Genomic DNA, 13192 nt, shown 5'->3' on the forward strand with positions numbered 1-13192 from the left:
TGCCGGGGGTCTCTGGGTCCCAGAGTCTGGCCTGGCCTTGCTGTCCCTGGCAGGAGCCAGCAACAGCGGAGGTGCTTGCTTTTCGCTCAGCATGCTGCTATCCCCACACAGTTGCGGAAGCAGATCAGGCAAGGATGGGCAAGGATGGAGGGAGGCGGGCAAGGGGCGACCCCCCTCTCTGCGGGCATCGGGGGAATTCACCCGTCACTGGCCGCATTGGCCGATTGAACTCTGCCCTGTGTGGGCGGGCACTTAAGCAGCGCTGTGCAGCCCCACCTGGCTCCAGAGGAGGGATCGCTTCAGAAGTGTCTGTGGTTTGCCTGCCCCGGGCGCTGGCAGTCCACGCTACGCCACTGTGTTCCCTAATAACTACCATACAGTATATATACTGCCTCTGCTTCTGGAGGTCATAGAGAGAGAGTTGTCATGTGTCTAAATCCCCCTTTCCAAGGCAGCCTCTGTGAAATCCCTTTTTAAAGATGGGGATTAGGCGAGACCTGCGCTTGCATTCTGGGTGCAGTGCAATGATCTCATTCCACCTCGGGCTTCGTCTCTCATGGCAACTTTTCTGGCTTAGCATGCCTATGCTCTCCCATTATCATCAGGAGTATCTATCAGCCCCGGGACGTCCTGCCGATCCTCAACCTCTGGAGGAACATATGTACAGTGGTACCTTGGGTTAAGTACTTAACTCGTTCCGGAGGTCCGTTCTTAAGCTGAAGCACCACTTTAGCTAATGGGGCCTCCTTCTGCTGCCACACCACCGCCACACGATTTCTGTTCTCATCCTGAAGCAAAGTTCTTAACCCAAGGTGCTCTTTCTGGGTTAGCGGAGTCTGTAACCCGAAGCGTATGTAACCCGAGGTACCACTGTACTTTGTTGTATTGAGTTGGACAACTGGTCCATCTAGCTCAGCACTGTCTAAACGGACCGGCACCAGCTTTCTGGGATTTCGGGCAGAACTCTCCCCCAGCCCTACCTGGAGACGCCGGGGATTGAACCCGGAGCCTTCCGCTTGCAAGGCAGACCCTCTGCCGCTGAGCTGTGGCCCTTGTAACTTTGCGCCCGCTTGCTCCTTGCAGATTATAAAGTCCACGAATCCATCTACGGGAAGGGCTGCGTCTCCGCCAGGAAGTGCAGCGAATTGGACAGAATCAGCTACTCCAACAACCCTTTCCGCGTCACCTACTCCTGCTGCAACACCGACTACTGCAACGGCGGCGACTACTCCGGGGCACCCCGCCTCCCCTTGGTCTGCGTGGCCACCATCCTGACCATGCTGCTTGCCCACCTCTTGTGAGACCCAGAACATGCCCGCCCTGTAAGGAAACTTACCCGCTCCCCACAGTGACCATCTCCCCTTGCTCATGTCTCCTTCCGCCTCCAAAACAGCCTAGGCCCTGTTTCTCATAATGGACACAGTTTTGTATCTACAATGTCACTCCCGGTTTATATTTCTGTCTTTACCTTCTGGCCCGCAAATTAGCCCTCTAAACAAACCAATTCGTTTATTATCTCCATACCAGAAGTGATGCAGGAAACTGCTGCTCATCTGCCCCACTTCTGTCTCCAGTGACTGGCCGTGGCTCCGTAGAGCTTCCGACAGCAGGTCCCTATCATATTTATTTTATTTATTGACAAGAGATAAAAGCCGCTTCACGACCAGTTATAACACGATGAGTTATGGCCGCTTCCCAAACATTGCCATGGCAGTGAGTTGGTTGGGTGGCGCCCCCTGGTGTGCAGTTCCTGAAGTGCTGCAAATCACACAAGTGTCCGTCCGTCCTTTTGTCTGGGATTTGCGAGCTACTTTTGCCCATACAAAAGATTTTGGGGGAACTTCTTAGAACCTCACAAGGTGATCAGATTTCATGACATAGCACAGTAGTTAAGGCTGCAATCCCAGGCATGCCTTCTTGAAAGCAAACCCCATTCAATTCATTGGGACTTTCTTTCGAGTAAACATGTGTAGGGTCAGGCTGAAAGCGCACGAGCCCCAGGCCGCAAAACTTTCTGGTTCAAATGTGGCCTCAGCTAGGAACGCAGAATGAGGAACTCGGAATAACCAAGTCCCTTATTCTCTAGCACTCTCTGACTGGCACCATCTCCAGGGGCCCCCAAGGGGCCTGGGCACCCACACTTTTTTTGCTGTGGGTGCCAGGCCTCCACCCCCTGCCATGACTGCTGCCTCTGTGGCCGCCTCTGTGCACCACCTGCCATGGCGGTGACAGGGCCTGAGCACTAGAGGTAAGGCAGTAGGTGGTTGTGAGAGATGGCACATGGAGGCAGAGGCCCCGATCCAGTCACTGCCGCAGCACCAGAAAACGTGCACTGTGCTATCATGACAGCATGGCACAGTGCACGTGTTCCGGCCTCACGTCACATCACACTGCAGGGTGCACGCCAACATTGGACAGCCACAATGTGGGGCCCAATGTCGGTGCCCCTGCTAAATGGCAACATGGAAATGATAATAACACTGACCTCCTTCACAGGTCTTTGAACCTCTGAAAATGGAAGAGTTTGAAGAGCAGTTGGGGCTGTTTGCAAAAGGGCTTTCAAACAGCCTCACACCTGAGCTTTGACTGTGTGTTCCTGTTCCCAGCAGAAGAACAGGAATGTCTCACCAAACCTAACCCCCACTGGTCGGTTGATGAGCAGGGACTAAATCCTGCTCAGTTTGACTGCACCTACAAGTGCTCAGCTGTGAAACCGGTCCGTGCAGTCAACGCAGGATCAAACCATGTCCCATCAGCTGGCGTCACCCCCTCATTGGAGGGGAAGGTAGGCATGGTTTCCTTAAAATAGCCTCATGGGCCAAATTCCCCTCCCTAACAGGCCAGGACTGGCCCATGAACTGGAGGTTACCCACCCCTGGTTTAAACACAGTATTTTTCGCTCTATAAGATGCACCAGACCACAAGACGCACCTTGTTTTTGGAGGAGGAAAACAAGAAAAAAATATTCTGAATCTCAGAAGCCAGAACAGCAAGAGGGATTGCTACGCAGTGAAAGCAGCAATCCCTCTTGCTGTTCTGGCTTCTGGGATAGCTGTGCAGCCTGCATTCGCTCCATAAGACGCACACACATTTCCCCTTACTTTTTAGGAGGGAAAAAGTGAGTCTTATAGAGCAAAAAATACGGTACTTCATAGGGTTAGCCTATATCGCAGGCTCTCACCAGCACAATTTCCCAGATTGCAACCCTGCACAAGCTCTTAGACATGTCTGGAGCTTTCAAGAAAGAAAACCTTTCTCAAAATTGTTGTGCATATGTCTACACCACTAGCCTTCAAAAATACCATTATTATAATACTGTAGAAACAACGTCTCTTATGAACAGAGTGCTGGTGCACTAAAAAGACCATGTATGTTTCTGTTTGTCTATCTACAATTCCCAATTAAAACATTTAAAATGTTCCTTGCAAGTATTGTTTTGCTGAAGGGACCCAAATGATCCCGAGAGCATGATTCTTTTGCCAGGTAGCTGGTGCGACAGCAACAAGAACAAGGTCAAAGGAGAGGCATGAAGAGGCAGGAGGAGGAAATTCAGTTCAGTTCACATTTAAAGGCAGACATGCCCAAGTCACACTTTCCGAGACAATGTGCGAACCAAACCACAGCCACCCTTCAATATTTGCACCCCTGTGCATCGTGCACTGCAGTTCTCCAACCGAGCAGTGTGTACAAATGACGCATATGTGAGAGAAAAATGCATATATTAGCCAAAACTATATTCATAAATGCGTTAGATCACGAGGGATGCTTTGCAAAGTGTTGATGAATTCTCATGAAGACTTCTTTTCTTTTCTTTTACAACCACTGAGCATGTGAAAACGAGGCATGACTTTAAGATAAGGTTACCAGAGTTTTTTTCGATGAATCTGGGGGTACTTTTCAACTTCCATCGGAATGATAGTGGAAATGATAGGGGTAAAAGGTAAAGGAACCCCTGACCATTAGGTCCAGTCGTGACTGACTCTGGGGTTGCGGCACTCATCTCGCTTTACTGGCCGAGGGAGCCGGCGTACAGCTTCCGGGTCATGTGGCCAGCATGACTAAGCCGCTTTTGGTGAACCAGAGCAGCGCACGGAAACACTGTTTACCTTCCCGCTGGAGTGGTACCTATTTATCTACTTGCACTTTGACGTGCTTTCGAACTGCTAGCTGATTTGTAAATGGGGACGTCTGGTAACCTTTAAGACTGGGGAAAATGAGAAACTGAGAGAAACATAGATTGAAAGGTTTGCACAGTCCACACACACACATTCACATCTCTGAGGTAGAAAATCCCACAAGAACTTCTCTTCCTCCCTGCCAGTGAAAAGGCAACAATGAATGAACCATTCCCTGTCTTTGTCTAATGGCAATTCTAAGGACATGGCTTTCCCCACCTGGGAGCTGTCATTTCTGAAGCGTGCTGGGCGTTGTGGCTGTGTGAGGAACTGCAGTTCCTAGGATTCTCTGAGGGGAAAGGCATGGTGTTGCTGTGGACCATTGTGGAAGCAAAATGAACGCCTCCAACTTCCCCTTCCCCACGTTGCTGCTCTGAATGTGAACAGGGGCCCTGGAGTCCTGGCCTTGCACCAGAGGTATTGTCTGCAGAAGCCACCCTGCAGTGTGTATTTGATGAAATACCACACATATGTTTGCTGCTCACCCAGGCACCACAAATGTTGCTGAACTGCAACTCCCGCTGTCGCTGTCTGTAGGCCCTGCTGGCTGGGGCGAATGGGAGTTCAAATGGCTAAGCCACCTGAGGGGATGTGACAGGTTTTCCCATCCAGCAACAGCACAACAGATAGGCTGAGGGGAAAGTCTCGCCAGGAATGAGGAAACATCAGCTTCCAACAGCATTTTCAAGGCGAAGGTTCCCTATTCCTGATTCACTGGGACATAGTGGTCAGAGCTGAGGTGGTACTGAAATGCGCAAATGCTGGGAAGATGTACGAGAGAAGATAATAAAGTTAGAAACAGTGGCAAAGCTACTCAAAAGGTGTCGGTGGGGAGGGATGCGCCCTAATCACAAGGCTGATTTCCCATGTCAAGGAGTGAATTTAGGGTGTCCTGTAAAAAATAAATAAATATCCAAGCACTTTGTCCAGCTCCTCGAGCCTTACTAACTGAAACCCATCCAACGCAACAACAACAATAATAATAATAATTTATTATTTGTACCCCGCCCATCTGGCTGGGTTTCCCTAGCCACTCTGGGCGGTTTCCAACAAAGATGAAAAATACACTAAAATGTCACATATTAAAAAACTTCCCTGAATAGGGCTGCCTTCAGATGTCTTCTGAATGTCAGGTAGTTGTTTATTGCTTTGACATCTGATGGGAGGGCGTTCCACAGGGCAGGCGCCACTACCAAAAAGGCCCTCTGCCTGGTTCCCTGTAACTTGGCTTCTCGCAGTGAGGGAACCGCCAGAAAGCCGTCGGAGCTGGACCTCAGTGTCCGGGCAGAACGATGGGGGAGGAGACGCTCCTTCAGATATACTGGACCGAGGCAAGACAACAAGACTAGGCTAGTGGTCTCTGGATACCCTTTGGGATTCATTGATCCCCTTAAACTGAAAAGAACTGCAGGCCAGTTCCTTATCTCTCATTGTTTTACTTAATGGTGGAAAAATCTTTGGCAAAACGCTCAAGGCAGCTTGAGGGATGATACAGAACGCACAACCAGTTTTAATCCAGCTTCAGGCCGGATTGGCTGATTTCCTCCAACAGGTATACCCAACCTTTTTATGCCTGGCAGCACATCTGAAAAATCGATAAACGGCTGTGGCCACCACCAAAATACCCATTTCACAGAAGAAAAGCGAGTGATGTTCGGAAACAAAAGAACCTGCCGCCCCTCAAAAAAACAAGACAAAGAAAACAGGTGACATCCCATAAAAAAACAGAGATTCCTTCCAACCAAAAAAGTTCCTTTTTTAAAAAAAAAAAAGTGGGGGAGGACAGATGGCTTTGGTGAGCATGGAGGGTTTCTGAGGGCACCACGTTGGGGACCTCAAACCTACCCTGAGAGAGACAGAGGAGTGTGACCCTGTTCGTTCTCCTAGATCAGGCATAGGCAAACTCAGCCCTCCAGATGTTTTGGGACTACAAGTCCCATCATCCCTAGCTAACAGGAACAGTGGTCAGGGATGATGGGAATTGTAGTCCCCAAAAAAACATCTGGAGGGCTGAGTTTGCCTCTGCCTGTCCTAGATCTCTGTACACCTTTGATTCTGTCAAAGTGATGGTTCATTTCTGGGGTTGGGAGTAGAAGGCAGTGCTTTTCAATGGCATCATTCTGCTTCTCTGCGAGATTCCAGAACGAGGTGCGGGGACACTGTTGCTGTTGTCGTTTTAAATAACTTTTAATCAATCCTCATTTCACAAAGAAACAACAAATATGTCAACAACTGCGGAGAGAGAGAGAGGTCAGGGTTGTCCCAGCAGTGTATCTCAAGTTCTGGACTGTCAGTCAAAAGGGTCTTTTCAGAGATGAGCCAAAGGAAGGTGAAGTGCATGCTGGGACGTTGTTGTTCTTTCGACTATCTCTTTGCAAAAGGGACCTCAAGCTTCACGTTTCTTCCGGTGCTGTGCATTATACTCCCTGCCATTAAGATAACACTGCTGATGTAGTTTCTATTTTCCTTTGGGTGTCTAAATGTTTTTGCTACCGTTGATTTAAGCATTTACTCCCTCCTTTTCTGAGCTGAAAAGCGCCCTTCATCCCTCGTATTACTAGCAGAACATGTTTCTGCCGCCACGCTCTGAGCACATTACCTGTTTCCTTAGGATTATTGTGCTTATAATCATTCCCAGGTGAGTTTTTAAACAACCCTTCTTCTTGTAGTCACATGCACAGCTGCATTTTGGATGTCCATGCCAGACATCTCTCATCGCCCTCTTACATATGAACTTTTCTCACAACTTGTGAGAAAAACAGTTGGCGACCGTCCTATCCCAGCCTTCAGCAATCTTATGAACTTAAGAGGAAGGTACAGGCAACTGGAGGCTTCAGGACTCAAACTGTCCCCCTCAATGTCAGCATGCCTTTCCCCTTGGGAGTGTGGTGTGTGCCCTGACCAAAGTATTTAGGACAGGGATGATGGAATCTGTAGCACCCCATTCCCACCAACTCTGAGGCTGGGCTAATTTCCATGTCCTAGGGCAGGGGTAGGCAACCTAAGGCCCGGGGGGTCGGATGCAACCCAATCGCCTTCTCAATCCCAGCACGTTACCGAGCACAATTCAATGTGTTGGTGCTGATCTTTAAAGCCCTAAATGACCTCAGTCCTGTATACCTGAAGGAGCATCTCCATCCCCATCGTTCTGCCCAGACACTGAGGTCCAGCTCCAAGGGCCTTTGGGCGGTTCCCTCATTGCGAGAAGCAAAGTTACAGGGAACCAGGCAGAGGGCCTTTTTGGTAATGGCACCTGCCCTGTGGAACACCCTCCCATCAGATGTCAAGGAAATAAACAACTACCAGACTTTTAGAAGACATCTGAAGGCAGCCCTGTTTAGGGAAGCTTTTAATGTTTAGTAGACTTTTGTATTTTAATATTCTGTTGGAAGCCGCTCAGAGTGGCTGGGGAAGCCCAGCCAGATGGGTGGGGTATAAATAAATTATTATTATTATTATTATTATTATTATTATTATTATTATTATACTAGCCCACGGATGCTCAGAGAATCAGCATGTTTTAACATGAGTAGAGTGTGTCCTTTTATTTAAAATGCATCTCTGGGTTATTTGTGGGGCATAGGAATTCGTTCATTTTTTTCCCCTTCAAAATATAGTCCGGCCCACCACATGGTCTGAGGGACGGTGGACCAGCCCACAGCTGAAAAAGTTTGCTGACCCCTGTTCTAGGGGGAGAGAGGGGAGCTGTCCAGCAACAGAAAGGGAGCTGTCCAGACAAGAGTGGGAAGACATTGGTGGCTCTTCTGTGGTTGACCAGAAGGGAATGCAACTCTTGGGCAGAAATAGGTCCCCCATCCCAGAGTAAGAGGTCTTATCTGATTCCAACAGGTATACCAAGCTATAACTGAAGTATACCTGAAGGAGCGTCTCCACCCCCATTGTTCAGCCTGGACACTGAGGTCCAGCTCTGAGGGCTTTCTGGCAGTTCCCTCCCTGCGAGAAGTGAGGTTATGGGGAACCAGGCAGAGAGCCTTCTCAGTGGTGGCACCCGCCCTGTGGAATGCCCTCCCGTCAGATGTCAAGGAAATAGACAACTATCTGACTTTTAGAAGACATCTGAAGGCAGCCCTGTTTAGGGAAGTTTTTAATGTTTGATGTTTTATTGTGTTTTTAATATTCTGTTGGGAGCTGCCCAGAGTGGCTGGGGAGGCCCGGACAGATGAGCAGGGTATATAAAAACATAATTAAACATTAAACATTTTTTATAAAACCTTCCCTATACAAGATTGCCTTCAGACGGCTCAGGGGTCGGATAACTCCATACCCTCCAACGTTTCTCCAGTGATAATAGGAGTGATAATAATCTTAAGAAAAAGGGGAACATTCTGAATCAGAATCGGGATGGCTTCTCTAAATCAGGGACGTCCTTGGAAAATAGGGACACTTGGAGGGTCTGAAAGCAGGCACCCCAAGATTCAGGCCTGTATGGGAGTCCTGCTATCTGCTCTGACAGAGCAGGTAGAGCACCTATTCATAATGGCAAGGGCCATCTCTAGGAGCAGGGCTGTAGATGCAGCTGCATGGACAAAATAATGGGTGAGTGACACTGTGGCGATCACACAGGGTCCCCGGACGTTTGACAGTCTATTGATCCCTGTGCTCGTTTCCCCACTGCCACCAACCCATTTCTCTCGGGTACACACTGAGTCCAGACAGTTGTTAACATTAAACCAAATAAACAAGTTTATTTTATAAGCATTAACAAGTTTATGGTTTCAGATAATTTTTCTTGTCAGTTTCTTGTCAAACTACAAGAAAGAAGATTCCACCTAACATTAGGAAGAACGTCCTGACAGTAAGAGCTGTTTGACAGTGGAATTTGCTGCCAAGGAGTGTGGTGGAGTCTCCTTCTTTGGAGGTCTTTAAGCAGAGGCTTGACAACCATATGTCAGGAGTGCTCTGATGGTGTTTCCTGCTTGGCAGGGGGTTGGACTCGATGGCCCTTGTGGTCTCTTCCAACTCTATGATTCTATGATTCATATCCTTAGTTTCTTTACCAGCCTATACCTTCCTAATACCTTCTGACTGATTATCTCAACTTAACAGTTTCACTCACTCTCTCACATCAGACTAGCCCAACCCACAGACTTATCCTCCCTCCCTCTCTCTTCTCTAACTCCAGACTGACTTCTTAACAACTCTAACTCTAACTCCTCCCCTTGGGTTCCTATTGGTTAGTCATTTTACACTTAGTTAACCCTTTCCTTATGAACCCAGTATGATGTCACACACCTAGGAGGACAAACACCACAGACACCTACACGGTCCTCCTCAGCCTGCTGTCCACTTCCCCATCTGCAAGGGGAATGTCACGTGCTGCATGGGTTAGGGCTCATGGGGGTTGTAGTCCAAAACAGCTGGAGGGTGTCAGGTTAATGAAGGTGGGGGGGGTGTCACTGTCAAGTAAGCAAAGGCTGGTAGGCAGAGCCTTCTTGGCAATGGCACCCTGGCTGAGGCTCACCGGAGGCCTTCTGCACAGCCTCTTTGGTGCGAGGTGAAGATCTTTTCATTCACCCAACCCTTTCAAGCAACTGGTACATTTAAACAAACCAAATAATCTCAGGAAAGCTGTTTTGTTTTACAGTTCTGCTAACGGATAGTAATGCCTCTGCCCCCCCAAAAAAGTATTTTTTAAAAATCAAAAGCGTTATCTTGCTTGTTGTTGCTTTTGTTCACTTGCATTTTAACATTGCATATATAGATATATATATAGATAGATATATTTCTGTTTTACAATTTAGAATATTCTTTTAAACAATCTTAAAATGTCAATGACTTCCCTTCTTCTCTTTACATGGTTCATTTTGCATAACATAAACCCCTGCGTATTTTACATAAACCAAACCACTCAATATTCCATTGTTACATCCATCAAAACTTGTTTACACTGTTGAATTTATCTTAATGCTGCCGAGCGTTTTCAGCTGTACACAATTATTTCCCACATGTTCAATTAGAAGTATTGAAAAATCAAAAGTGTTACTTTGCTTGTTGTTGTTCTGGTTTACCCCTTTTCAATATTCACTTGCGTTTTAACACGGCATATTAGTCTTTGCCCTGTAAGCCGCTCAGGAAACATGTCATTTTAATCCAGTAATGAAAAACTTTTTAAAAAATAAATGGTCAAGAATTCATTAGTTTATTTATTTATTTAAGCACAATGCATTTTGCAGTAAGACTGGCTCAGGTCCTCAGGTCATGTGTGCTGGCTTCCCACAATATGGCTTTAGACCATAGGTAGGCAAACTAAGGCCCGGGGGCTGGATCCGGCCCAATCACCTTCTCAATCTGGCCCGCGGATGGTCCAGGAATCAGCGAGTAGAATGTGTCCTTTTATTTAAAATGCATCTCTGGGTTACTTGTGGGGCATAGGAATTCATTCATTATTTTTTTCTTCAAAATATAGTCCGGTCCACCACAAGGTCTGAGGGACAGTGGACCGGCCCCCTGCGGTAAAAGGATTGCTGACCCCTGCTTTAGACGAACAGTGTAGATGAGGCCCTATACAGAAGATGGGATGGTAAGTAAGAACTGAGTGCGAAACAGCCTTGCTAACAGCTCAAAGCACTTCCAAGGGGTGTGTATGGATCTTGCCGGTGAGGACAGGCGAGTTATTGCCATTGAATGAGATAGCTGAGAATAGTATGGCACCCCCTGCTTCGGGAGGAACAACCGTAGATTTTAGCTCTCTGTCATGGATGCTTGAGTTGAGATTCCTGCATTGCAGGGAGTTGGACTAGATGACCCTTAGGATCCTTTCCAACTCCACAGTTCTATGATTCTATGCCTAACAGCAGCTTTTTAGGGGTTTCAGGCAGGGGCCACTCCAGGCCCTATCTGGAGATGCCGGGGATCAAACCTGGGATCATCTGCATGTGGAGCAAATGCTCTACTGCTCAGCCATCGCCCTTCCCCTAAAAATCCATACATTTCCACGTAAGCATGCCAAAAGTCCAGCCACGGCTTCCTCTTGCGGCAGCTTTCGCAAGCGGCTTTCGCAAGGTGTCTGGACAGGCCTGGCCGTCCAGATTGCTTCAGAAACGATTGCACTGTTGCATCAAGCGCAGCTGCTGTTTCTGGGCACTAAGCGTCTCTTCCAAGTTGTGCAAGTAGTTTCATTCAGAGACAATAGGCCCGGGGTCCTCGTCCAGTTTAAATCACCAATTAGCGAATCTGTTGCTGCTCCCATGCCTTGCCTTCAGTCTAGCAGGCCATGGATGAGAAAGTGGGACAAACAAACAAACACACACACCCAAATTCCTTGCTTTTCCTCCCAGCCAGCCCACCCGAAGTTACACTCTTTCTTGTCCCCAACCCAGCACTGCAGCTAGGGGGTGGGGAGGAAGGCCCCCAAGAAGGCCCCCACTAGGGGCGCAGGCGAGGGGGGGCACAAAATCAGCTTAAAAATATGTCCATAAATATGTCTATAAATAAAAATATTGATTATTGCCTCATAATTGTTGTTGTTTAGTCGTTTAGTCGTGTCCGTCCCTTCGTGACCCCATGGACCAGAGCACGCCAGGCACTCCTGTCTTCCACTGCCTCCCTCAGTTTGGTCAGACTCATGCTGGTAGCTTCGAGAACACTGTCCAGCCATCTCGTCCTCTGTCGTCCCCTTCTTCTCCTTGTGCCCTCCATCTTTCCCAACATCAGGGTCTTTTCCAGGGAGTCTTCTCTTCTCATGAGGTGGCCAGAGTATTGGAGCCTCAGCTTCAGGATCTGTCCTTCCAGTGAGCACTCAGGGCTGATTTCCTTCAGAATGGAGAGGAGTGATCTTCTTGCAGTCCATGGGACTCTCAAGAGTCTCCTCCAGCACCATAATTCAAAAGCATCAATTCTTCGGCGATCAGCCTTCTTTATGGTCCAGCTCTCACTTCCACACATCACTACTGCAAAAACCATAGCTTTAACTATACGGACCTTTGTTGGCAGGGTGATGTCTCTGCTTTTTAAGATGCTGTCTAGGTTTGTCATTGCTTTTCTCCCAAGAAGCAGGAGCCTCATAATAAAAGGTTTTAAATAGTGGGTCTTTGTGATATGTGAGGGCCCTGTTTTTCCCTATTTTTTTTCTGTGCCACATTCCTAGGGGGTACAATCTGGATCAGGGGTAGGCAACCTAAGGCCTGTGGGCTGGATCTGGCCCAATTGCCTTCTAAATCCGGCCCACAGACAGTCCTGGGAATCTGCATGTTTTTAAATGAGCAGAATGTGTCCTTTTATTTAAAATGCATCTCTGGGTTATTTGTGGGGCATAGGAATTCGTTCATTATTTCCCTTCAAAATATAATCTGGCCCACCACATGGTCTGAAGGACGGTGGACTGGCCCACGGCTGAAAAAGGTTGCTGATCTGGATGCTTCTGCCAGGGGCGCAAGTTCACCTAGCTACAGTTCTGCCCCACTCCACCCCAATGCCTCATTCATTCTCTCACCCATCCCAATGGAAGCCATGTTCTTTCTCACCTCCACCCACCCGATCTTCTTGCTGCAAGCACCCCCACCCGCCACCTTAATAATAAATAATAATAATAAATTTTTATTTTTACTCAGCCCTACCTGGTTCAAAAACCGGGCTCAGGGTGGCTAACAACAAATTTAAAACACTTAATTATAAAAGCAGCGTAAAATACAGTATAAAAACATGAATAACAATAAAATTCAAAAATCAACTAGATAATCCCCAGGGCTAGCTAGCTGAATTGGTCCTACTTGGGCCAGCGAGGAGGCCAGGGGAGAATTAGCTGTGGGGTCTCAGAGTGGGTGATCTTCATAAAAGGGGAAGGGGAGGGAAGAGAAGGGAAATAAAAGATCAGGCTGAATTCAGATTAAAGACCAGGCGGAATAGCTCTGTCTTACAGGCCCGACGGAAGGAGGTTAAATCCTGAAGGGCCCTGGTTTCATGGGACAGAGCATTCCACCAGGTCGGAGCCATCACTGAAAAGGCCCTGGCCCTGAAAAGGCCCTTTGTCAGAGCTGGCTCCAGGTCCCAGCTCACAG

General features: G+C 47.9%; 1 protein-coding gene across 6 annotated transcripts in view; it reads left to right on the forward strand.

The window, feature by feature from the left end:
• Positions 1–1980, forward strand: part of LOC310670959 (uncharacterized protein) — a 46405-nt gene extending 44425 nt beyond the window's left edge. For all 6 annotated transcript variants that reach the window (XM_083426845.1, XM_083426844.1, XM_083426846.1 and 3 more), the window contains one exon: positions 1084–1980. In XM_083426845.1, coding sequence (XP_083282971.1) covers positions 1084–1301 — 218 coding nt within the window. In that variant the 3' untranslated portion in view covers positions 1302–1980. The remainder of the gene's footprint in view (positions 1–1083) is intronic.
• Positions 1981–13192: the final 11212 nt, after the last annotated feature.

This window comes from Podarcis tiliguerta (assembly GCF_965153285.1).
Source record: "Podarcis tiliguerta genome assembly, chromosome: 2".
Classification (NCBI taxonomy): domain Eukaryota; kingdom Metazoa; phylum Chordata; class Lepidosauria; order Squamata; family Lacertidae; genus Podarcis; species Podarcis tiliguerta.